Source organism: Erinaceus europaeus, chromosome 4 (assembly GCF_950295315.1).
Source record: "Erinaceus europaeus chromosome 4, mEriEur2.1, whole genome shotgun sequence".
NCBI classification, from domain to species: domain Eukaryota; kingdom Metazoa; phylum Chordata; class Mammalia; order Eulipotyphla; family Erinaceidae; genus Erinaceus; species Erinaceus europaeus.
In genome coordinates, this window is record NC_080165.1 from 140,409,565 (window position 1) to 140,436,560 (window position 26,996).

Genomic DNA, 26,996 nt, shown 5'->3' on the forward strand with positions numbered 1-26,996 from the left:
GCTAGAGCAATGCTCTAGTACATATGATGCCAGGGATCAAAATGGGAGCCTCAGGCATCAAAGTCTGACGCTCTGTTTGTTGAACTATTTCCCCAAATCTTCCCCACCCAGAGACGTTTCATTTTTAAAGTTTACTAGGGGTGGGCAGTAGTGCACTTGGTTACGCACATGTTACAAGGCGCAAGGACTCAGGTTCAAGCTCCTGGTCCCCACCTGCAGGGAGAAATCTTGAGTGAAGCAGGACTGCAGGTGTCTCTCCCTATTTCCCCCTCCCCTCTTAATTTTTCTCTAACCAATAAAAAACTAGTTAAATTAAAATGAATAAATAAAATTGATTTAGTTTTCTTTTCCCCCAGAGCACTACTCAGCTCTGGCTTATGGTGGTGTTGGGGATTGAACATGAGGCTTCTGTACCTCAGGCATGAAAGTCTTCTGCATAATCATTATGCTTTCTGCCTTGTCCTTCAGGTATATATATATATTGCCTCCAGGGTTATTGCTGGGTGTCGGTGCCTGCACTACGAATCCAATGCTCCTGGAGGCCACTTTTCCCATTTTGTTGCCCTTATTGTTGAATAGGAAGGTCAGAATTGAGAAAGGGGGAAGAGAAAGATAGATACCTGTGGACCAGCTTCACTGCCTGTGAAGCAACCCCCTTACAGGTGGGGAGCTGGGGGCTCCATCCAGGATCCTTATGCTGGTCCTTGCGCTTTGCGCCACGTGCGATTAACCCGCTGCGTCACCGCCCGCTCCCCACCCCCACCCCCAGATATATATAAGACGTGCAGTGGTGCTTCTGGCTCGACCTGTCAGAGGCAGCTCAGACTTATGACAGGAGAGAAAGCATTCCTCACACTTCCAATTCCCATAGGTTTGGTTCATCACTTCAAACCTGTCTAGGTCACAAGTGTGTCTGAGTTTTCCCAGCACCTTGCTCCATCTGGGGAATGAGGGTCTTGAGAATCAGTCAACCCAACCAAGTTCAAGCGGCAGGAGACAGCTCTAATGCAGAATCCTGGCCGGGGGATATGCGGGAATGAGGTAAGCAGTGTATTATCAGGGGATGTGGGTGTTTGTAGTATAAGAAGAAACTGACATTCACTCTCCTGACACTGAGCTCCGCTGAGGTCCAGTGGGGAAAGACTCCCAGTTAAAGACAGGGCACAAAACCTCTGGGTGCCATGATCCTCTAAGTGCAGGGCTGAAGAGTTAGTTTCCACTGTTCAGAGATGCAAAGGAACAAGGGGCTCTTTGTAGAGGCGCAGCAGTGGTGGTGGTTTTTAAAAGGTGGTTTAGTAAATCAGATATTATGAGGCCAGCAGACCGAATTCTCGTGTGATTTCCATGTCTAAGAAGTTAGAAGAGTGGTTCAGGAGGTGGCATAGTGGGTAAAGCATTGGACTCTCAAGCATGAGGTCCTGAGTTCAATCCCTGGCAGCACATGTACCAGAGTGATGTCTGGCTCTTTCTCTCTCCTCCTATCTTTCTCATTGATAAATAAATAAAATTTTAAAAAAAGAAATTAGAAGAGTGGGGCCGAGTGGTGGTGCAGCTAGTTGAGCACGTTACAATGCGCAGGGACCCAGGTTCAAACCCCTGGTCCCCGCCTGCGGAGAGAAAGCTTTGAGAGTTGTGAAGCACGTCTGCAGATGTCTCTCTTCTCTCTTCCCCCTTCCCTCTTGATTTCTGGCTGTCTCTAGCCAATAAATAAAGGTAAAACAAAAATTAAAAAAAAAATTAGAAGAGCAAGTAATCAAGAAGGAAATATACAAACTCAGAGCAAAAATAAAGTCTTATAGCTCCAAACAAAGGAAGAAATTAGAAGAGCAGTGACCCCAAAGGTGGCAGAGATCAGTGTTGGACTTCAAAGCTATGTGCAGAGCTGGGTGCCCCTAGCCCTCAATTTCTGTCTCCTTTTTTTTTTTTTTTAAGCAAATAAAAGGGTCAGGTGGTGGCTCACCTGGTTATGCACACACAGAACTGTGTGCAAGGGCCCAGGTTCAAGGCCCTGGTCTCTACCTGCAAGGGAATGGTGAAGCAGGGCTGCAGGTATCTCTCCCTCTCTATTCCTCCCTCCTCTCTCAATTTCTGTCTCTGTCTATCCAATAATAAATAAATGATTTAAATAAAAATTTAAGAAGTACCTTTCATTTACACTCTTTTTCAAAATCTTCTCCAAGGGTTTGAAAATGGAGTTTTTTTCTTTCTTCTTCTTAATGCCCTTGTATAGTGCTGTGAGAAAAGCTGACTGCAAAAGCCTACTTCATGGTCTTATTTTCTGCCTATTGACAATTCTCTCCCCATATGCTGCAGAGAAAATTCACAACAAAAGTCCACACTTTGTCAGCTTCCTCATATTGAGAGTTCTGCTCTGCCACTGTTGAATTTTCTCCAAGATTCTTCTCTCTATAGCCTCCCCCCAAAGCCCACCCGACACCCACACACACCATTGCCACCACACAACTCTGCTTCTTCACTGGACAGAATTGGCAACGTCTTTGTAAGTCATGTGGAGGGAAGTGTCTATAAAATTGAAAACCAACACTGCTGAAATATATATATATATATTCTCCAATTCATATGTCACGTTCTAAAGTTAAAAGACAACTGAAAATTAGAATGCACTTCCCACAAAAGTGACAGTAAGTGGTGAATCAAAGGTTCCAAACTGTAAGACTTTTGAACCCTATCTTTGAACTAGACTGCAGGTGTCTGTCTTTCTCTCCCCGTCTGTCTTCCCCTCCTCTCTCCATTTCTCTGTCCTGTCCAACAACGATGACATCAATAACAACAATAACAATAAACAATGATATCATTAACTACAACAATAAAAAAAAAAGGGAAACAAAAGGGAAAATAAATTAAAAAAAAAAAAAAAGGAATGGCTGCCAGGAGCAGTGGATTTGCAGTGCTGGCACTGAGCGCCAGCAATAACCCTGGAGGGAGGGAGGGATGGAAGGAGAGAGAGAGAGAAAAGAAAAAGGCCCAAGGTGAATCCTCAGCATGACACATGCCTGAGGAATGCTCTGATTTCCTTCTCTCTCGTAAATAAAGGGCCAGCAGGCTGAGAGAGAGAGAGAGAGAGAGAGAGAGAGAGAGAGACACCATGTATTTGGTACTGTGAGGCTTCTGAAGAAATAAAAAAGCAAACATCATTAGATAGGTTAAAAGAAAAAAAAAGTTAACACTTTTAAAAGCCAAGTATTCAGTTGTATTAGAGTGACCTGGGAAGTGACACAGTAAATAAAGCACTGGATTCTCAAGCCTGAAAAGCACAAAGCCCTAAATGGAATCCTGAGCAGTGAATGTGCCAGACTGGTGCTCTGGCTCTTACTCATAAATGAGTGTATAAATGAGTGTATAAATAAATAGATTGGAGTTGCATTCTAAGTGTTGTCTTCTTTTTTTAATATATATATTTAATATTTATTTATTCCCTTTGTTGCCCTTGTTTTACTGTTGTAGTTATTACTGTTGTTGTTGTTGGATAGAACAGACAGAATGGAGAGAGGAGGGGAAGACAGAGAGCAGGAAAGACAGACACCTGCAGACTTGCTTCACCGCCTGTGAAGCGACTCCCCTGCAGGTGGGGAGCCGGGGGTTTGAACCGGGATCCTTCCGCCAGTCCTTGCGCTTGGTGCCACCTGTGCTTAACCCGCTGCGCCACCACCCAAGTCCCAAAGTGTTGTCTTCTGTAGCAACAACAAAGTCAGGTTGCAGGTACAGTCGCCTCTCTAGGGAGCTCAGACTGGGTTTACATATAGTTCCAAAGGGTCATTTCTCTTCACCATGGTTAACTCCCTGTATCTACTATCTAAACCCAGAAATTCTTTAAAAAAATACCAACAGTTGTCTTATGAGATCCCTCTGATTTTAGCAGGTGGAGCCCAATGAGCCAGAAGTCTTTGGGGAATGGGAGGGATAAATAAAGGGAAAGACAATTTAAAAAATGTGTCATAATTTTTCTGACAACCCAATAGTTTAGGTAGTTTATCAAGTCATGAATATAGACACTAAAATCTTTTGAGAAACTCTGAAATGATCAATGCTGAGTCATTCTCTTAAGTAGATAGAATGGAATAGAACAGAATAGAATGAAACAGCCGTTACTGGCTAACTCCCATCAATTGTTTTTAATCCTCTTTGGCTTGTTCTCCTGGTCCTCGGTGATCCTTTCTGCAGGCCGCTTCTTCAACCCCTTCATTTTCCTCGTTTGTAGTTTGCTTAGGTCTTGCTTCTGCATGTGAATCCTTCCATAAGTTGTACCAAAAGTATCTTGAGAGATATTCTTCCTCTTCTTTGGCTATGAGATAAAAACATACATGTATGTAATAGTCTCTTATCTTAATGGGAAAATCCAGTACACAACCACTATTTAACAATTTCTAGTACTTTAGCAGCCTTCAATGTGTTACAGAGTCTAAAGCCCAATGGACCTTTTTATTTAATTTATTATTATTATTATTATTATTTTAACACCAGAACACTGCTCAGCTTATGGTGGTATCCTCATAGAGATTTAAACCTGGGACCTCAGAGCCTCAGGTTTAAAAAGCTTTTGCATGACTATTATGCTGTCTCCCTAGCCCCTCAATGGACCTTTCTTCTCACACTGAAGCAAGCATGCAAATCAAAGGGAGGGTCTGATTAAAAATGTAGATTCTAATTAGTTGACTGGTGGTGGCATTTCCTCTATTATTTTATTTTTATACTTATATTTTTTTAACTGAATAGAGAAGAGGGAAGGGGAAGACAGATAAGGAAAGAGAAAGACAGACACCTGCAGCACTGCTTCACCACTTGTGAAGCTTCACTCCTGCAGGTGGGGACTGGGGGCTTGAAGTAGGGCCCCTACACCCACCTTCCAGTGGGTTTGCCCCGGCTTACTGCCCACCTTCCAGTGGGGGTGCCACTGCTCCACCCTGAGAGTCAGTATCTCTAATAGCTGAGCTGAACACGCTTTGAGAAGCGACTCTATTACCCATCCCCATGCGTGGAGACTGTTCCCTGTGTTTAGCTTAAGGAAGTGTAACTGTCGCTCAGTCTTTCTCCCAGACTTGCCCTATCTATCTACTTGGTTACATATCCTGCACTCGAAACTTCCAGGCTTCAGACTGCTCCAAAATTTTCTTTTTTCTGCTGAAAAACTGTCCATCTTGGGTATCCAGAAAGCTGTCAGGTACATGTGAAATCTAGCTAGTTTCTACAACTCCTTTGTGGTTGATATTTATTTATTTATTTATTTTTATTCCTTCTCCTTTCCTTAGCTGTGATAGCCTAATTTTATTGCTCTTTTTTTTTCCCCCTCCAGGGTTATTGCTGGGCTTGGTGCCTGCACCATGAATCCACCGCTCCTGGAGGCCATCCCCCCCCACCCTTTTGTTGCCCTTGTTGTTGTAGCCTCACTGTGGTTATTGTTATTGCCATTGTTGGATAGGACAGAGAGAAATGGAGAGAGGAGGGGAAGACAGAGAGGAGGAGAGAAAGATAGACACCTGCAGACCTGCTTCACCGCCCGTGAAGCGACGCCCCTGCAAGTGGGGAGCCCAGGGCTCAAACAGGGATCCTTACACGGGTCCCTGCGATTTACGCCACATGTGCTTAACCCACTGCGCCACCGCCCAACCCCCTTGCTCTTTTTTTAAAAATTTATTTATTTCCTTTTGTTGCCCTTGTTTTTATTGTTGTTGTAGTTATTATTGTTGTTGTTGTCGTCATTGTTGGATAGCACAGAGAGAAATGGAGAGAGGAGGGGAAGGTAGAAAGGGGGAGAGAAAGATAGACACCTGCAGACCTGCTTCACCGCCTGTGAAGCGACGCCCCTGCAGGTGGGGAGCCAGGGGCTCGAACCATCCTTACACTGGTCCTTCCACTTGGTGCCACATGTGCTTAACCTGCTGCGCTACTGCCCGACTCCCTTTATTGCTCTTTTTATGTACATCTCCTTTACTGTAACGCACTGCATATTCTTTCTGGAAGAATGGGCTGTAGAAATAAACATGACACCAATTACAAGTAATATACCTTGAGAGCTTTTGGCATTTTCATAGATAACTTATAAAGGTCATCTGATGCCAGATGTGTCCTCCTTACAACCAGATCCAGTGAGGGTCCCATCTCTTCCAATTCGATTCGTGGTGTTCTGCAACCGGATTTCTTCAACAACAACCTTTAAGAAATAGGAGAGTTACTTTTGGCTTTGACAAAAGCTACCTACCTGGACCCACAGTATTCTTAGGTCCAACACATTCTTAGCCACTGTGCTACCTCCCAGGTCACTATCACTAAAAAAAAAAAAAATTCTTTAAAACAATTTTAGTTATGTGGTCTGGGAGGTGGCGCACTGGTAAAGCTTTGGACTCTCAAGCCTGACATTGCGAGTTCGATCCCCGGCAGCACATGTGCCAGAGTGATGTCTAGTTCTTTCTCTCTCCTCCTATCTTTCTCATCTTTTATTTCTTGAATTCAGTCACCTACTATATATTCCTTTAAAAGATTTGCTGATGAGATAATAACATAAAGAGAAAGAACCAAAAAAAAAAAAAAAGATTAAAAAAAATAATAAAGAGGAAGAACCAGACCATCACTTCTGTCCAAGTGATGTCAGGAATTGAGTAAGTGGCCTCATGGAGCCCCGAGTGTTCAGTGCTTTACTTGCTGTGCCACTTCCTCAATCACTGTAATTTTTTTTAAATTTCATTTTTCTTCTTCCTTTTTAAAAAAGTTTATTTTAATAGGAGAGAGATAGAGAAAGATACAGAGCAAGAGACCAGAGTATTGCTCAGTTCTGGGTTATGGGGACAAACTGGGGACCTAAGAGCCTCAGGGACAAAGTTGTGAATGACCCTTATGCTGTCTCCCTGGCCCTGCTATATGATTCTACAGAGTAAAACTAGTGGGCTATCAAAAAAGTCACAACACGTTTTTGTATACAAAAAATGTCCCGACTTTTCCTGATAATGTAATATTTGCGCATTCCCAACCCCCTCAAAAGAAAAACACTGACCTGAGGCAAAGATATTGTGTGAAGCCTAAAATAGTCCAAGGGGGCTGGGGAGATAGCATCACGTTGATGCAAAAAGACATTCATGCCTGAGGCACCAAAGGTCCCAGGTTTAATCTCCAGCACCACCATAAGCCAGAGTCGAACAGCACTCTGGTAAAGAAAAATCAATAAATAAATCAGAAAAGATATTCTGGGGTGAGGGTAGATAAGCAAAATGATTATGCAAAGAGACTCTCATGCCTGAGGCTTTTTGAAGTCTCAGGTTCAATCTCTCTGCACCACCATAAGCCAGAGCTGAGCAGTGCTTTGGTAAAATATACATAAACAATAAATAAAATAATAAAATGAATTTGTGAGAGTCAATGTGTTCTCTAGAAATATGTGGGCTTAGGAGAACATAGCCTTTACCATGTGAAGTTCCCAGGCTTAAGCTCCCAGTCATCAAACTGGAGTATCTCTAGAGAGAAAGCTTCACAACTTTGGGTATCTGTCTCTCCCTGCCTATTCTCACTTCTCGTCTTTAAAGAAAAAAAAAAAAGAATTGACTTGGATCAGGCATGAAGTCCCAAGTTTAATCCCCAGCATCTCTTGTGCCAATGTGTTGCTCTGCTTCTCTCTTCCTGCCATTCATTCATTTTCTCCCTCCCTCTCCTGCCTTTCTCATTTAAGTGAATAAATAAATCTTAAAACAAAGAAGAACTAGAAAAAGAAGAAAAAAAAAGTGGGAGCAGTGGATTTATGCAGGTACAAAGTCCTAGCAAACTCTTACCAGAGGAGGGGAGGGGAGGGAGGAGAGGTATTCTGTGTGCTAACGCTTTATTCAAAGGGAAAAAAATCATGGTTACCTCAAAAAGGTATAATTCTAGTAGGCCAGTAAACTTAGAGGTTTGCAAAAAAAAAAAAAAAAGATCAGGACACTCAATCGTCTTATTCCTTTTAGACTTCTGCTTTTAGACTCAAAGTTTTTGAGGTTTACCTTGGCTGGCCTAGTAAGACTTGTGGCTTGGTGGTCAAAACCCATTCAAGGGACAAAAGAAAGAACTAATGTGTAATAGGGACAGTTAAGACTGAACGAGTGTTCTCCACTCAGAGAGCACAGGGTTATTCTCTGAAGGCAGAAACACGGGGTTCCAGAGGCAGCAAACAGGCTTCAGGGTCAGCACAAAACCACGGCCACTGCTATTCTGAAAACTTCCCAAACTTTCCACCATGTACCAATTCTAAGTTTGAACGGTTTTAGAAACAGCCCCACTGAGAAGCTAATCCTGAGGATTAACAAAAAACATACTAAGAAATGTACTAAAGGAGGCCAGGGCGTGGCACACCTGGTTGAGTGCACGTTACAGTGTGTGAAGACCCAGGTTTGAGTCCCTGGTCCCAATCTGCAGGGGGAAAGCTTCACAAGTGGGGAAACAGGGCTGCAGATGTTGCTCTCTCTCTCTCTCTCTCTCTCTCTCTCTCTATCACCCCCTTCCCTCTCAATTTCTGGCTGTGTCTATCCAATAAATAAAGATTAAAAAGATATATAGGTGAGTAGGGCAGTAGCACAGCGGGTTAAGCACACGTGGTGCAAAGCGCAAGGACCAACATAAGGATCCCGGTTTGAGCCCCTGACTCCCCACCTGCAGGGGAGTCGCTTCATAGGCGGTGAAGCAGGTCTGCAGGTGTCTTTCTCTCCCCCTCTGTCTTCCCCTGCTCTCGCCATTTCTCTCTGTCCTATCTAACAATGACAACATCAACAACAATAATAACTACAACAATAAAAAAAAAAAGGCAACAAAAAGGGAATAAATAAATAAACTTAAAAAAAAATTAGGGAGTTGGGTGGTAGCACAGCAGATTAAGTGCAGGTGGTGCCAAGCGTAAGAGCCGGCGTAAGGATCCTGGTTCGAGACCCCGGATCCCCACCTGCAGGGGAGTCGCTTCACAGGTAGTGAAGCAGGTCTGCAGGTGTCTGTCTTTCTCTCCCCCTCTCTGCCTTCCCCTCCTCTCTCCATTTCTGTCCTATCCAACAATGACAACATCAGTAACAACAAGAACTACAACAACAACAATAAAAAAAAAAAAACAAGGGCAACAAAAGGGAATAAATATTAAAAAAACTTTTTTAAAAATGTAATAAGTGGCCTAGGAAGTGGCACATGGCTAAAGCACTGGATTTGTAAGCATGAGGTTCCAAGTTTGATCCCCAGCACCACATAAGCCAGAGTGATGCTACGGCTCTTCTCTCTATGAAATAAATACAAGTAAAGCTAGGGGCCGGGTGGTGCGCACCCAGTCCAGCTCACACATCACCATGTGCAGATGCCACGTCTGAGCCTCTGCTCTCCACCTGCAAGGGGAAGGGGGCGCTTCACAAGAGGTGAAGCAGGTCTGCAAGAATCTATCTTTCTCTCTCCCTCTCTACCTCCCCATCCCCTCAATTTCTAATAAAATAGAAAAAAAAAAAAAAAAAGGAAAAAATGTCTATTGCAAGGAGTGGGCTCATGTACTGGTGTGGAGCCCCAGCAATAACCCTGGTGCCAATGAATAAACAAACTTTTAAAAAGTAACGGGAGGAGGGCCGGGCGGTAGCACAGTGGGTTAAGCACACATGCTGCGAAGCACAACGACCAGCATAAGGATCCCAGGTCAAGCCCCAGGCTGCCCACCTGCAGGGGAGTCCCTTCATAAGCGGTGAAGCAGGTCTGCAGGTGTCTGTCTTTCTCTCCCTCTCTGTCTTCCAGTTCTCTCTATATATATTTCTCTCTGTCCTGTCCAATGACAGCAATAACAATGACAATAACAACAACACAAGGTCAAGAAAAATGGGGAAAATGACTTCTAGGAGCAGTGGATTCAAAGTGTAGGCACCAAGACCCAACAAAAACCCTGGAGGCAAAAAAAAAAAAAAAAAAAACCACAAAACTTATTGGAGACAACCAGATATTCATCTACAGGGAGGGAGACAGAGAGGCAGAGAGATATTTGCTGTCCTGCTCCAGCACTCGCAAAATGGTGGAACCATGTTGCAGGTCTCTCTCTTTTTCTATCGCCTCTTTCCCTCTCATTGTCTCTATTGAATAAAGAAATACTGGGAGTCGGGCTGTAGCACAGTGGGTTAAGCGCAGGTGGCGCAAAGCGCAAGGACCGGCATAAGGATCCCGGTTCAAGCCTCTGGCTCCCCACCTGCAGGGGAGTCGCTTCACAGGCGGTGAAGCAGGTCTGCAGGTGTCTGTCTTTCTCTCCCCCTCTCAGTCTTCCAGTGAAGCAGGTCTGCAGGTGTCTGTCTTTCTCTCCCTCTCTGGCTTCCAGTTCTCTCTATATATATTTCTCTCTGTCCTGTCCAACAACGACAGCAATAACAACAATGACAATAACAACAACACAAGGTCAAGAAAAATGGGAAAAATGGCTTCCAGGAGCAGTGGATTCAAAGTGCAGGCACCAAGACCCAACGATAACCCTGGAGGCAAAAAAAAAAAAAAAAAAGGGCAAGGGAAGATAGGCACTTACTTATAGCTTCGAAAGTAGATCTTCCCATTCAGTGCAGTGAAGTGTAAAACATAATCTAGCCCAGCCAGGCGGATATTTGGTACTGTGGGGCCTCTGAAGAAATCTAAAAGCAAACATTAAATAGGTTAATAAATAAATAAATAAATAACAAACAGCTATCACTTTCAAAATCCAAGTGTTCAGAGTTGTGTTCTAGTGCCCTGGGAAGTGACATAGTAATTAAAGCACTGGACTCTGCATGAAAAGCACAAAGCCCTGAATGGAACCCCAGCGTTGAATGTGCCAGACGGACACTCTGGCTCTTTCTCTTTCATATAAATACATGACTGGTTGATTGGAGTTGCATTCAAAGTGTTCTCTTTTATATCGATATTTATCTGAAATGATAGGTGGCAAAAAAACCCAAAAAAACACCTCTCCCCTCTACCGCTTAATGGTGTCACTTCTGTTTACAGACCACACTGGGAGTTTTGTTTTCTTTTTCATTTTGAGAGTCTCTCTGGCCCAATGCTTAGCAAAGGAGCATATCATATACATTTTTAGATATTAACTTTGAAAAACTGTAAATAAAGAAATAACTTAAAAAAAAAAAAGAGGGAGTTGGGCAGTAGCACAGTAGGTTAAGCGCAGAATGGGAGAAGATCTTTACATGCCATACATCAGACAAGACGTTAATAACCAACATATATAAAGAGCCTGCCAGACTCAACAACAAGACAACAAATAACCCCATCCAAAAATGGGGGGAGGACTTGGACAGAAGATTCACCACAGAAGAGATCCAAAAGGCCGAGAAACACATGAAAAAATGCTCCAAGTCTCTGATTGTCAGAGAAATGCAAATCAAGACAACAATGAGATATCACTTCACTCCTGTGAGAATGTCATACATCAGAAAAGGTAACAGCAGCAAATGCTGGAGAGGGTGTGGGGTCAAAGGAACCCTCCTACACTGCTGGTGGGAATGTCAATTGGTCCAACCTCTGTGGAGAACAGTCTGGAGAACTCTCAGAAGGCTAGACATGGACCTACCCTATGATCCTGCAATTCCTCTCATGGGGATATATCCTAAGGAACCCAACACATCCATCCAAAAAGATCTGTGTACACATATGTTCTTGGCAGCACAATGTGTAATAGCCAAAACCTGGAAGCAACCCAGGTGTCCAACAACAGATGAGTGGCTGAGCAAGTTGTGGTCTATATACACAATGGAATACTACTCAGCTGTAAAAAATGGTGACTTCACCGTTTTCAGCCGAACTTGGATGGACCTTGAAAAAATCATGTTGAGTGAAATAAGTCAGAAACAGAAGGATGAATATGGGATGATCTCACTCTCACGCAGAAGTTGAAAAACAAGATCAGAAAAGAAAACAGAAGTAGAACCTGAAATGGAATTGGAGTATTACACCAAAGTAAAAGACTCTGGGGTGGGTGGGTGGGTGGGTGGGGAGAATACAGGTCCATGAAAGATGATGAATGACATAGTGGGGGTTGTATTGTTAAATGGGAATCTGGGGAATGTTATGCATGTACAAACTATTGTATTTACTGTTGAATGTAAAACATTAATTCCCCAATAAAGAAATAAATTATTAAAAAAAAATAAAATAAAAATAAAATAAAATAGGAAGATAAACAAAATGGATGACATGGAGATGATCATCCTAAGTGAAATAAGGGGTAAAAGACAACTACCAAATAGTTTCACTCACATATGGACCATAGAAAACTAAAGCAGGGAATTGGGTGGTAGCAGAAAAAAAAAAAAAAAAAAAAAAGTAGAACCTGAAATGGAATTGGCGTATCGCACCAAAGTAAAAGACTCTGGGGTGGGGTGGGTAGGTGGGTGTGGAGAATACAGGTCCAAGAAGGATTCAGAGGACCTAGTGGGGGTTGTATTGTTATATGGGAAACTGGGGAATGTTATGCATGTACAAACTATTGTACTTATTGTTGAATGTAAAACATGAATTCCCCAATTAAAAAAAAAAACAATAAAAATTAAAAAAAAAAAAAAAAGAAAAAAAGAAATGGAGACAGGAAGGGAAGACAGAGAGGGGGAGAGAAAGACAGACACCTGCAGATCTGCTTCACCACTTGTGAAGCGACTCCCCTGCAGATGGGGAGCCAGGGCTCGAACCGGGATCCTTACGCCGGTCCTTGTGCTTTGTGTGGCGCCACCTGCACTTAACCCGCTGCACTACAGCCCGACTCCCTGGTAAAAAAATTTTAAGTGGTCCGGGAGGTGGCGCAGTGGCTAAGGCACTGGATTCTTAAGCATGAGGTCCTGAGTTCAATCCCCGGCAGCATGTATACCAGAGTGATGTCTGGTTCTTTCTCTCTTTCTCATTAATAAGTAAATAAAATCTTTATTTAAAAAAAATTAAAAGGGGGGCAGGGGTGGGGGAAGGCGGTGGTGCACCTAGTTAAGCACACACACTACAGTGTGCAAGGACCTGGGTTCAAGGCCCTGGGTCTACAGCTGCAGGGAGGGAAGCTTCAGGAGCTGTGAATGAGTGCTGCAGCTGTCTCTCTCCTTTCCTCCCTAGGTCTCCCACCACCTCTCAACTTCTCTATCTCTACCAAATAATAATTAAAATGAATGATAAAAAAAAAAATAGCCTCCCTTGGTGGAAAACAGTTGATACTAAATTAAAAATGTAACTTCACTTTTCTGAACTTAATTTAACGACGCCAACAATGACAGGCAATAGTACATGCATTAAGCACATCTAACTAAATATATCCATAGCACCCAAGAGTTGGGAACAATCTAAGCGCACATCAAGTGTATAAAAAAAGATGTGATGGGCGGGAGACAGCAGAATGGTTATTCAAAGACTCTCATGCCTGAGGCTGCAAAGTGCCAGGTTCAATCTCCCTGCACCACCACAAGCCAGAGCTGAGCTCTGGTAAAATGATTCATTATGCGAATAGCACTGTAGTAGCTGGAGACTGAGAGCACAGACCTTGCCCATGTGAGGCCCTGGGTTCAATCCTCATCATAATACATGATGTACAGCACTGCTGGGAGTTTCTTTTCGGAAAAAGTAAACAAATCTTAAAAAAAAAAAAAAAAAAAGACTTTCATGTTTGACCGTCTGAAGTCCCAGCTTCAATCTCCTGCAACCCGCCCAAGCCAAAGCCAAATACTGCTCTGGTAAATGAAAATGAGAAAAAAATTTTCTTTCTTTTTTTAAGATGCAAAGACTGAAGATTCCCCCCTGTGACTGACAGGTGCAAAGTGAAGTCGTGAATACCAGGCCAGCCACCTTAACTGCTGGGTCACCTTGCTGACTGATGCTCTGGTTCCTTCTCCTTCTCTCCTGCCCTGTCTCGCCCTCTCATCCCTTCCATCTCTTGCTCAGAAATCTTAAATATAAGCAAAGAGATATACATACATATAAAAAAACAAAGATAATTACTATAGACCACAACATCTTTTCAACCCTCTCCCCTGCTGCAGGTGGAAAATAGTGACAGTAAAAAAAGAAAAGAGACAGAGAGAGAGAGAGAGAGAGAGGTAAGAGAGCGCAGAAAGCAAAAGCTATGCACCATTAATCAATCAATGCTGATCACGTGCATATGAGCTCCTCTACTGATGACTGTGCAGACTGCAAGTGACTTACCGATCAGAAGGTTCTTCAGCCTTCTGTAGTCTTCTGTTACATCAAATTCGTCGCCAGCAAATATTAACATTGGTTTTGTGCCCTCAGGACATTTACTATTCTATAAAATGAAAACAAAAGAGAAAGTATAGACTTGTTGTCAAGGTCTAAACTGCTTGCAGGCTGATTTTAAAGTCAATACTTCTATGCACTGATTCATTTTCACATTTTCTTAGCTAACCTGAAAAAATTCCATAAATACTCATTTTATTTTATTTTACATTTATTTATTTATTTATTCCCTTTTTTGGTCCATGTTTTATTGTTGTAGTTATTACTGATGTCGTCGTTATTGGATAGGACAGAGAGAAATGGAGAGAAGAGAGGAAAACAGAGAGGGGGAGAGAAAGATAGACACCTGCAGACCTGCTTCACCGCCTGTAAAGTGACTCCCCTGCAGGTGGGGAGCTCTACCAGATGTGCCACCGCCAAGTCCCCTACTATTACTATTATTTAGCTAGAGTACAGCTCAGCCCTCTCTGGCTTATGGAGACTGTTTGGGATTAAACCGACCATGGAGCCTCGGGCATGGAAGTCTCTTGGGCATTATGCTCTCTCATACACTCTCTTTTTTTTTCCTTTTAAATATTTGTTTATTTATTCCCCTTTTGTTGCCCTTATTTTTATTGTTGTAGTTATTATTGATGTCGTCGTTATTGGATAGGACAGAAAAATGGAGAGAGGAGAGGAAAACAGAGGGGGAGAGGAAGACAGACACCTGCAGACCTGCTTCACCGCCTGTGAAGCGACTCCCCTGCAGGTTGAGAGTCAGGGGCTCGAACCGGGATCTTCACACCGGTCCTTGCGCTTTGCGCCACGTGCGCTTTACCACCCGACTCCCCACACTCATTATTTTTATGGCCACCAGGATTGCCATCTTATGGGCTCCTACTTCTATTCTTGGCAGAGGACGAGAACCAGCTTCGAGGGCGAGACACCGTAACACCACACCACTCTTGGGCAAGCTTCGCCTTTCTTTGCATGGCGCTTCCAAGTGGGAGGCCGGGGCTTGGTCAGATCTTTGCTCTTTCACACCCAGTGAGAGGGATCAAGCAAATCAGACACCCCGCTTGCTGGGTCATGTCCCCTGCCACTGTAAGGTACTTTGAATTCTTTTAAAGGCTTTGTTGTTATTTTGCCAGCAGGACTGCAGGATTTTCACTGCTCAGTGGCTACATGGTGAATTTACCACTCTTGATGACTGGTTTTCCCTTCCCCCTCCCACTTCCTTTCCTTTTTGTTTTTTTTTTTAACTTGATAAAACAGAGAGAAACTAAGAGGTGAGGGAGAGACAGAGAAGAAGGAAACAGAGACTTGGGCAGGGGAGCTAGCATGATGGTTATGCAAAGAGACTCTCATGCTTGAAATTTCAAAGTCCCAGGTTCAATCCCCCACATCACCATAATCCAGAGCTGAGTGAGCAGTGCTCTGGTAAACAGTGGGGGAGAGAGAGACAGACACTTGTAGTCCTACTTCACTGGGACTCACTACAGAAGCTTCCTCCCTTCAGGTGGGAACGAGGGGCTTGAATAGGAGTCCTTAGCATGGTAACATATACATTCAACCAGGTGAGCCACTGCCCAGCCCCTAAGTTTATTGGTTTTTATGAGAGAGAAATCCAGAGCACTTCTCTGACATCTGCAGTGGCAGGAATTGAACCCAGAGCATAAAGAATGAAAGTTCTTCACTCTACCCAGAGAACTGGTCCCCCAGCTGCTGCAGTTTATTTACTCTACTAAAAGAATAAAAGTAAAAGCTTGAGGCGGGGGAGACAGCATAATGGTTATGCAAACAGACTCTCAGGCCTGAGGCTCCTAAGTCCCAGGTCCAATCCCCCGCACCACCATAAGCCTAAACTGAGCAGTGCTCTGGTGTTTCTCTCTCTCTTCATCTCTCTCAAAAATAAAATTAAAAAAAAAAAAAAAAGTAAAAGCTTGAATAGCTACCAGTCTAGAGTCTAAATAACGGAATCATTTTGTACTGCTGTGACTTTCTTTCTGAATCACATGAAGAGTAAAGGATTTATTTGTTAGTTTTTTTAGAGACCAAGAGGCAGAGTGAAGAGACCATAGGACTGACGCTTCCCTCAGTGCAGGGGCCTGGGCTCAAACCAGGGTCAGACACCTTCTAAATGACCAATTTCACTTACCCATGATTCATTTATCTTAAGGGGTTGCGGGGGGGGGGGGGGAGGGGGTAAGGGGGGGAGTCACAGCACTAATCCTCTCTAGCAGATATGACACCAAGGGCGAAGATAAGGATCCTGAGGTCCCAAGTTCGATCCCCAGCACCACACATTCCAGAGTGACACTCAGGCTCTCTCGTTTTCCTTTCATTAGATACGATTTTTAGAAAATATATTAAGACATCAGAGAAATATGGTCCTAACTACATAGGCCAGAGTGAGTGATGTTTTTTGGTTCTCTCTGTATCTCTCCCTCTCTCATTAATAATGCTTTAAAAGAAAGAAGTATCTTTTCATTTAAAAGGGGGTGGGTGCCCAGATCACAGCAAATCAATGGGGCTCATAGTCAACAATATTTATACCCCTTTCCCATATTTGGGAGCTACTCCCTTCCCTGATCCAGCTTTCTGATTTTTCTGCCAGCCATGACATCATCTCCCCAGACAATTATTAGGATCCACCTGCATATCAGATTTCAGGCTCAGGCAACAAACAAACAAAAACCAAAAGACAAAAACACTAGTATAGCCACAGACCCTTTGGAATATAACTAAAATATGCCTACTAGCTATCTGCAAAACGGAGACCCCCCCCCAATTCTTCATCTGCACTATTCCAGCCTTTAGGTCCAATATTGGTTAACAATTTGTTTGGCTTTGTATGTTAACTCTCTTTTCAACCTCCAGGTTCCAGATGCTAGCATGATGCCAACCAGACTTCCCTGGACAGACAACCCCACCAATGTGTCCTGGAGCTCCGCTGCCCCAGAACCCCACCCTACTAGGCAAAGAGAGAGACAGGCTGGGAGTATAGATTGACCTGTCAATACCCATGTTCAGTGGGGAAGCAATTACAGAAGCCAGACCTTCCACCTTCTGCACCCCACAATGACCTTGGGTCCATACTCCCAGAGGGATAAAGAATAGGAAAGCTATCAGGGGAGGGGATGGGATACAGAGATCTGGTGGTGGGAATTGTGTGGAGTTGTACCCCTCTTATCCTATGGTTTTGTCAATGTTTCCTTTTTATAAGTAAAAACTTTTTTTAAAAAAGGGGGGGTAGGCGGTGTGGTGGTGTGTCTGGTTCAGCATACACGTAATAATGTGCAATGGTCCAGGTTTGGGCCCCCGGACCCCATCTGCAGGGGAAGGAAAGCTTCCCGACCGGTGAAGCAGGGCTGCAGGTGTCTCTCTAACTCTCTCCCTCTCTGTCTCCTCTTCCCTCTCAATTTCTGGCTATCTCTATGCAATAATAAATAAAGATAATTAAATTTTGTAAAAAGTGCTAGGATACTTCAGACTGAGGAGATAAAATTTAAACTATGGGCCTATGGTTCTAGACAAGAGTTAAAAATCTGTCTTAAGGGCAGAGGGCAGACAGCATAATGGTTATGCAAACAGACTCTTTCTTATGCCTGAGGCTCCAAAGTCCCATATTCAATCCCCCGCACCACCATAAGCAAATGCTAGAAGAAGAACCATAAGCCAGAGCTGAGCAGTGCTCTGGTTAAAATAAGTAAATAAATAAAATAAAATAAATCAGTCTTATAGTGACACACCCGGTAGGGTGCACGCCTTACCAAGTGCGCACAAGCACCTACGTTCTGACCGTGGGTCCCTACCTGCAAACGGGAAGCTTCACAAGCAGTGAACTAGAGCTGGGGGTGCCTCTTCAGCTTTCTCCCTCTCCCTTTTCAATTCCTCTCTGTTCTATCAAATAAAAAAGGGGGGGGGGGGAGAAAAAGAAAGAGAGAGAAAAAGAATCAACAATTTGTTTGGCTTTGTATATTCACTCTTTCTTTTTAATTTTTTTTATATTTATTTATTTTCCCTTTTGTTGCCCTTGTTGTTTTTCATTGTTGTTGTAGTTATCATTGTTGTTGTTATTAATGTTGTCATTGTTGGATAGGACAGAGAGAAATGGAGAGAGGAGGGGAAGACAGAGAGGGGGAGAGAAAGACAGACACCTGCAGACCTGCTTCACCGCCTGTGAAGCGACTCCCCTGCAGGTGGGGAGCCGGGGGCTTGAACTGGGATCCTCATGCCGGCCCTTGCGCTTTGTGCCACATGCGCTTAACCTGCTGTGCTACTGCCCGACTCCCAGTGTTTCCTTTCAAAGAAAAAAAAAAGAAAGAAAGAACAAAAGGAAAGGAAGAGAGGGGAAACGGGAAAAGAAATGGCCACCGGCAACAGTAGATCTGTAGCGCAGGCACCGAGCTCCATAGCAACAGAAAGCACCAACTAGGGGCCCCGTAGCCTGTTACGATGTGCAAGAACCTAGGTTCTCAAGTCCCTAGTTCCCACCCACAGGGGCAAAGTGTCACTAGCAGTGAAAGCTGTGCTATAGGGTTTTTCTTTCTTTTTCCTTCTTTATCTCCCATATGTCACTACTGCCCCGACAGCAACAACGTAAAACGCTCTTTACACCTCTGATCAGAATCTTACCTTAATATCTTTGAGGGAGACAAACTTCTCAATACCTAATTCAATCATATCCAGCACATGGTAGTCATACATACGACCTAGAACGAAAACACATTTCATCCTAAGCGTTCATCTTTCATCCTTTTTGTATGTAACCGTTCCTCTGCATTTTTTAAAATACTTACTTGAAGTCCCAAGGTCCCAGGTTCAATCCCTAATAGCTCTATAAGCCAGAGGTGAGAAACTGGTAAAAATAAACAAAGAAATAATTCTTACCTATTACTAAGTTATTTGGTCGCTTCTTATTATGAGAACCAAACATGAATAAAGAACAGTCTGACTTTTTGGAAAAGAATTCCTGTAAAAAAACAAAAACAGAAAAGCACATCCAATCAGTTGAATAAATATAAGATCCCTAAGAGTCAGCCTCTGAAACAAACAAAAAATCTCAGATTTTATTTTCTATCAAATCATTTATTGCTTACCATGTTCAAATCATTTTGTCAAGTACAATGGTGAGTACAATTCTAAGTAGCTTTTAATCTAATGTCAACATAAATTCATAAAAGAAATGTTATATGGTTTAAAGCAAAAAAAAAAAAAAAAACCAAAAAGCACCAAATAAGAGTATATATATACAGAAACTAAAATAAAACTTAATCTAAACCACTTAGTCATGGGAGAAAGAAACCAGTATCACACAAGTCCAGAGATGGGACTGTGGCCTAAATTCAATCCCCAGCACCCATCGAGTATGCCAGAGCGATACTCTGTTCTCTCCCTCTCCTTTCTCATCAATAAGTAAATATCTAGGGGGTCAGGCAATAGCGCACTGGGTTAAGTGCACACAGTGCAAAGCACAAGGACATGGTTTCAAGCCCCCGCAGGGGGATACACTTCAGAAGCGGTGTATTTGTATCTGCAGGTATTTGTCTTTCTCTCCTCCTCTCTATTTTCCCACCCCTTCTCTATTTCTTTCTATCCTAATAAAAAAAAGAAAAAGAAAAAAAGGCCACTGGGAGTGGTGGATTCATAGTGCCGGCACCCAGCCCCAGTAACTGGAAGAAAAAAGAAAATCATACACTCAAGGTCCATTACCATTTGCTCCCTACTGCCAGTTATCTTCTGAGTGCACTCACTAACTTTTTGCATTTAGTTTTGGTTGAAAATACACTCAGTCAGGAATTTGATTCCTACTACTAAAGCAACTCAGCTGTCAGCAATAATTCAAGTACTTGTTCTGACAAGTATCCTGGTAAAAAAAAAAAAAAAAAGATTTTTAAAAGTCAAACTTGCTTTTGTTACAAAAATATTCCCCTGCCCCCAAAGTAATACACAGACCCAGCAGCCATGACATGGCACCACGGATAGGGCTTTGTACCTGAAATGACAGACTCCGAGCTTGACCCCCAACATTAAGTGTGCCAAACTGATGCTCTCATTCTTTCTCCTTCTCTCTCCCTCATAATGAATAAAAATCTAGGTCTGTAGGTGTCTCTCTCCCTATTTCCCCCTCCTCTCTCAATGTCCTATCAAATAATACAGAGAGAAAAAAAAGAAGAGGAAAAAAGAGACAGAGAAGGAGAAACATCTTATTTCCTTCCCATTTTACACTGAATTTCCTCATACAAGATGATTTCATTCACTTATTATATATGGGTTTTTTTTCATGAGAGAGAAGTCAAGTCCGAGTACCCCAGGCATTGAACCTGGGACTTCAGGCTGAAGAGCCTGACACTCTACCAGCTGAGCCCCTTCCCCAGTCTCATTTCTAACTTTTAGAAAGCCAGGAACAATAATACATGAATTAGTGTTCATAACCATTTGTACGTTTTCTTAAATAAGATTCTTGTGGGGATCGGGCAGTAGCGCAGCGGGTTAAGCACATGTGGTGCAAAATGCAAGGACTGGCATAAGGATCCCGGTTCAAGCCCCCGGCTCCCCACCTGCAGGGGAGTCGCTTCACAGGCAGTGAAGCAGGTCTGCAGGTGTCTATCTTTCTCTACCCATCTCTATCCTCTCCTCCTCTCTCTATTTCTTCCTGTCCTATCCAACAATGACAACAACAATAACTACAACAATAAAACAACAAGGGCAACAAAGGGGAATAAATAAATATTTTTTTAAAAAATTCTTGTACTTACCAGTGATGTCTGATCCTCAAATGGTCTTGTAATATTTTTCCTAAAATATATTAAAAATTAAACCTAATTTTAATAATCTTAATAAGTGATTAATCCAAAATAAGTATTATGTTAAGTAGAAATTACTAACTTTATAGTGGCTTAACAGGTGAGTAAGTCAGGCTGTGAAGCAGGTCTGCAGGTGTCTATCTTTCTCTTTCCTTGTCTTCCCCTCCCTTCTCCATGTCTCTCTGTCCTACCCAATAACAATAATAATAACAAGGGCAACAAAAATGGGAAAAATGGCTGCAAGGAGCAGTGTTTTCGTAGTGCGGGCACTGAGCCCCAGCAATAACCCTGGAGGGGAAAAAAATAGTTAAAGGGGAAAAAAATAAATAAAGTGACGCACCCCCCCCCTGCAGGTAGGGAGCCAGGTGCTCGAACGGGGATCCTTACGCTGGTCCTTGCGCTTCGCGCCATGTGCGCTTAACCCGCTGAGCTACCGCCTGGCCCACTTACTGTGATGTTTTCAATCAGACAGTGATATGATCAGATTGAAATTTTTTAGTCTAGAATTGTCTTCTGTGCCTTCAGCACCAAGATTTAGGAATAAGGGAGTCAATCAATCATAGTCTGTTCAATCCTTCCATCTATAGGCGGTGGGCAGGGAACAGCTGGGAGGCTGCTCCACCTGCAGGCTGTGTTCTGTTACTGCAAAGCATTTTGAAGAAATAAACGCTTTTAGTTATTTTGGATAGAAACAGAAAAATTTGAGAGTGAATGGGAAGACACAGAGGTAGGGAATGAGAGGGAGATAGAGGAAGGGAGAGAGGGGCAGGCAGGGGGGGGGAGAGAGAGAGAGAGAGAGGAAAAGAAAGAGATGAGAGAGAGCCCTGCAGCACTGCTTCACTGCTCATGAAACTTTTCCCTCTGCAGATGAGGATCTTGAGCCGGGTCCACACGCACTGTCATGTGTGCGCTCAGCCACATGCACCGCCCTCCCACCCTGTCCACGCAAACCATTTTAATTATAAGAAACTTTATTTAAGCAGTCATAACTAAAGAAAAAAAATTTTTCTACTTTAAGAATGGACTTTAAAAGTAAGACTAGAGTGGTCCGGGAGGTGGCGCAGTGGCTAAGGCACTAGACTCTCAAGCATGAGGTCCTGAGTTCGATCCCCGGCAGCACATGTACCAGAGTGATGGCTGGTTCTTTCTCTCCTCCTATCCTTCTCATGAATAAAAAAATAAATTCTTTAAAAAAAAAGTAAGACTAGGGGAGTCGGGCGGTAGCGCAGTGGGTTAAGCGCAGGTGGCGCAAAGCGCAAGGACCGGCGTTAAGGATCCGGGTTCCAGCCCCCGGCTCCCCACCTGCAGGGGAGTCACTTCACAGGCGGTGAAGCAGGTCTGCAGGTGTCTATCTTTCTCTCCCCCCTCTGTCTTCCCCTCCTCTCTCCATTTCTCTCTGTTCTATCCAATAACAACCACATCAATAACAACAACAATAATAACTACAACAACAATAAAAAAAGACAACAAGAGCAACAAAAGGGAAAATAAATAAATAAAATTTAAAAAAAAAAAAAAGTAAGACTAGAAAAAAAAAGTTATTGTTTTCTTTTTAAAAGACTTTATTTAATCATGAAGAAGATCAGAGGAGGGGAGGGGAGAGAGACAGACAGAGAGAGAGAGAGACAGAGAGAGAGAGACAGAGAACCAGACACCATTCTGATAAACGTGCTGCCCAAGACTGAACTCTGGACCTCATGCTTGAGAGTCCAGTGCTATATCCACTGCGCCACCTCCTGGACCCCAACGAGAAAAAAAGTGTAAGGGGCAGCCACAGTAATCCAATGGTGGTGTTGGGGCAGGGGAGGTGTTTGATCCACCCCCCTTATCTCTCTCTCTCTCTCTCTCTCTCTCTCTCACACACACACACACACACACCCCCTTTACTGACTGAGGTTAACGACTGACCAGGCTGCGTCTTAGGGCTGGCTACAAATTCACACCTCCCCCAAATCTGTTGCTATACCACATGGTCCACCCAAGCGCTGATCTCTCTCCACCACAGACCAGGAGGCTTCCTCCCTCCTCGCCAATCACAAACTAGGGGCTCGCTTAAATTTGGTTTTATCAATCCCCTTGCTTTGTTTCTGTATAACCAGTCTTCCTCTGCTTCTTTTAAAGTATTTTATTTATTCATGAGAAAGATAGGAGAGAAAGAACCAGACATCACTCTGGCACATGGGCCACCAGGGGACTGAACTCAGGACCTCATGCTTGAGGGTCAGTGCTCTACTCACTGCACCACCAACTATTATTCTTTTTATTATTTTTGTTTCTTGAGGGGATTAATGCTTGATAGTCAACCACTGACATATGCAGACAATTTCACTATGTACCAGGCCCCCAAAGTTTTCTCCCTCTCCTCCCCGCCCCAAGTCCTCTGCTTTGGTGCAATACACCATGTTCAGCCCGAGTCTCACTCTGTGTTCTCCCTCCCCGTCCCTATTTTATCAAGTCCTGCTAATAAGTGAGATCGTCTGATATTCGTCCTTCTCTGGCTTACCTCACTCTACCTGGTGCACTCAAGTTTTATCCAAGAGGATGCAAAGGAGACAACTTCCTTTTTAACAGCTGAGTAGTATTCCATCATGTGTATATAACTTTTTTTTTTTCTTAAGCCACTCATTTAATGTTGGACATCTGGGTTGCTTCCAGGTTCTGGTAATTACAAACTGGGCTATGAAGGTAGATGACCATTATTCTGTCTGCCCAGCCTCCCTGTCTTGTTGTTGCTTTGTTTCTTTGTATCCCACACAAGAGTGACATCATTCTATAGCAAGTGATATTTTGTAGTGGAAATCTTAGTAGTGGAAAGGCAGCGGGTAGAAAGATGCAAAGTATGTATTCTTTCAAGCAGACAGCAGAGAAGTGGAGATATATTTTAAAGTGGTTTGTTTATTATTGGATAGAGACAGAGAGAAATTGAGAGAGGAGGGGAAGGTAGAGACACCTGCAGCCCTGTTTCACCACTTATGAAGCTTTCCCCCTACAGGTGGGTACCAGGGGCTTGAACCTGGGTCCCTGAATACTGTACTGTGTATGCTTAAGCAGGTGTGCCAATGCCTGGTGGGGAAGTAAACCCAGTACCTCACAGATACATAACACCATTACTGAGCAGTCTCCTTGGCCCTCCTTCAGCCTTTTTACTTTTTTTAAGGAGACAGAAGACATGAGACCACAGCACTGCTCAGCCCTGGCATGATGTGGAGCTGGGAAAAAAGCCTGAAGCCGGGAGTCGGCGGTAGTGCAGTGGGTTAAGCACACGTGGCGCAAAACGTAAGGACCCCTTATGGTTCGATCCCCCGGCTCCCCACCTGCAGGGGAATCGCTTCACAGGCAGCGAAGCAGGTCTGCAGGTATCTTTCTCTCCCCCTCTCTGTCTTCCCATTCTTTCTCCATTTCTCTCTGTCCTATCCAATGACGACGACATTAGTAACAACAACAATAACTACAACAGCAACAAAATGGAACAAATAAATAAATATTAAAAAAAAAAAAAAGCCTGAAGCCTCCAGGAACTCGTGCATACAAGTCCTGTTCTCCAACAGTGAGCCATCTCCATGGTCCCATTATCCCATTCTTTATTTTAGAGAGGGCAAGACAGGAGAAACACCCAAACCCCGCCCTATCGCCCACGGTGCTTCCATGGGGTGTCAGGGCACAAATGCAGGGCCTCGTGCACAGCAAACCATGTGCTCTACAGGTGGGTTAATGCCTGGCCCCACAGTTAAGTTCTTACTATGAGATGGAAGAGTTAGGAAAGGCTGGGTGATGAGCACACCAACTCTACTGTCCATGCAACTTGTTGATAGGTCCAATTATTTCAAAAGAATGTATGTACTCATGTGTACTCACATGCTATGAGCAGTACCACATAAGAATCTTTGTGTGGTCCGGGAGGTGGCACAGTGGATAAAGCATCGGACTCTCAAGCATGAGGTCCTGAGTTCAATCCCCAGCAGCACATGTGCCAGGGTAGTGCCTGGTTCTTTCTCTCTCCTCCCATGTTTCTCATTAATAAATAAATAAAATCTTTAAAAAAAAAAATCTTTAATAAATATTATACAAAGTTAAAAAAGAATAAAAGGAAAAAGATACTAACATCCTTATATAAGAAACTAGTGTTTAAAAAGCCTTTTCTCCTAAATCTCCCACTAAGTAGCGATTTGTTACTTTCAGAGAACAATCCAACTTAAAGTCAAGGAAAGAAAATGATGGCTTACTTTTTATACAGGACACCATATGGTTTCTTCAGTGCATACTGTAAAACATAATTAACATCTTTAAAAACATACACACACATTCTGAAAAGCAGAGTTAAAAACAAAGCTTTATAACAGTCACTATACACTCAGAAGCCTTTTCTTTCCAAGTTGTAGATCTCTTACCACGAGAAGCAAGCTTATTTCAACTGAAGGTCACCATGCCCTTGCTGTAATCTACCCAACTTAAAGAATTCCCTCCATTTCTTTATGTTTGAGAAATGACATATTTTATTAATTTTACAAAAGACAGAGGGCTGGGGAGTCTCAGGCATCCGAACCCCACTCAGTGGGGCTGTTTCTCTGACCACCCCTCCAGTTGTCCCTTTCTTTCCTCAAGCTGACAAGTCTTCACTGAGGCTTCATGCTCCACAGTCCCACCAATGCCAGTGGATTTTTTTTTCCTTTTATCACAGAGAGAGAAAGACAAAGATGACTGTTCAAGACGCTTCCCCTTTGCTTGGTGTCCCGATGTGGTGGCCTGGGGCTGAGACGCAGGCCTTCGGGCTCGGTGAATGCTGTGTCTTCTGTGCGGTGAGGCAGCTCTCATTCCTCTGCCGTCACATCACCCAGCCCCACTGCTTTTAGTTGCTTGTTTTGGAGAACCAGAGCATCCCTCTGGCACTGGAGAAGACAAGGATCAAATGACAGACCTCAAGCTATTTAGGCCCCGCACGCAACCATGCCACCCCTTTCCTTTATTTATTTAATTTTTTTTTTGCCTCCAGGGTTATTGCTGGGCTCAGTGCCTGCACCATGAATCCACTGCTCCTGGAGGCCACTTTTCCCCTTTTTGTTGCCCTGGTTGTTGTAGCCTTGTTGTGGTTATTGTTGTTGTTGATGTCATTCGTTGTTGGATAGGACAGAGAGAAATGGAGAGGAGGGGAAGACAGAGGGGGAGAGAAAGACAGACACCTGCAGACCTGCTTCACCGCCTGTGAAGCGACTCCCCGGAAGGTGGGGAGCCAGGGGCTCGAACCAGGATCCTTATGACAGTCCTTGTGCTCTGCGCCATGTGCGCTTAACCTGCTGCGCTACTGCCCAACCCCCCCTTTCCTTTATTTTATCGTTATTTTACTTCATGAGACTTTCACCTGAGGGAGAGACAGAGAAATGGAGAGGACAGAGGACCATTCTAGTGCCTGTGGAGCTAGAGGGAGAACTGAGGCTCTCGGGCATGCAAGTCCTACCCACCCCCTACACTATGTCCCCAGCCTCCCCTCCATTTCTTCCGACTGCCCCTATTCAGATCTTTCCGGGCGTACAACCTGAGACTGGACAAGCAGGAAAGAGGGAAAATAACCAAGAGCAATGAAATCCTGTTGTCTGTAGATAACAGAACCAAGAGTCACGATGACGGCAATCAGAATGAATCACCTCGCAGTTCATGAGCACAGCCTTTTAGCCTTTTATAAGTTTCTGTTGCATGGTCTAGCAGGTGGCTACAGTGCTGGGCTTGCAGCACGATGTCCCACAGTGACGCTCTGATTCTCTTGCACTGTCACAAATAAACAAGTCTTAAAAAAAAAAACCTCTAGTCATTGACACCAACTGAGTGATCTAGGGAACAGGCTGTTGTAAGGGAGCTAGTCACACTGCAGAGACAGGGCAATGGTAACTCAGAGGATCTGCATGCCAGGATGCGGAGACAACATAATGGTTACGCAAAAAACTTCCATGCCTGAGGCTCTGAGGTTCCAGGTTCAGTCCCCAGCACCACCATAAGCTTGAGCTGAGCTGCACTCTAGTCAAAAGCAAG

At 43.6% G+C, this 26,996-nt stretch overlaps 1 protein-coding gene across 1 annotated transcript in view; it reads right to left on the bottom strand.

The window, feature by feature from the left end:
• Window positions 1–3,976: 3,976 nt before the first annotated feature.
• Window positions 3,977–26,996, bottom strand: part of RPF2 (ribosome production factor 2 homolog) — a 29,436-nt gene continuing 6,416 nt past the window's right edge. Inside the window, exons 3-10 of the mRNA XM_060190623.1 lie at window positions 25,199–25,236; window positions 20,928–20,967; window positions 19,060–19,141; window positions 18,805–18,881; window positions 14,137–14,236; window positions 10,502–10,604; window positions 6,025–6,169; window positions 3,977–4,303 (exon numbers count right to left, since the gene is read on the bottom strand). Coding sequence (XP_060046606.1) covers window positions 4,124–4,303; window positions 6,025–6,169; window positions 10,502–10,604; window positions 14,137–14,236; window positions 18,805–18,881; window positions 19,060–19,141; window positions 20,928–20,967; window positions 25,199–25,236 — 765 coding nt within the window. The 3' untranslated portion in view covers window positions 3,977–4,123. The remainder of the gene's footprint in view (window positions 4,304–6,024; window positions 6,170–10,501; window positions 10,605–14,136; window positions 14,237–18,804; window positions 18,882–19,059; window positions 19,142–20,927; window positions 20,968–25,198; window positions 25,237–26,996) is intronic.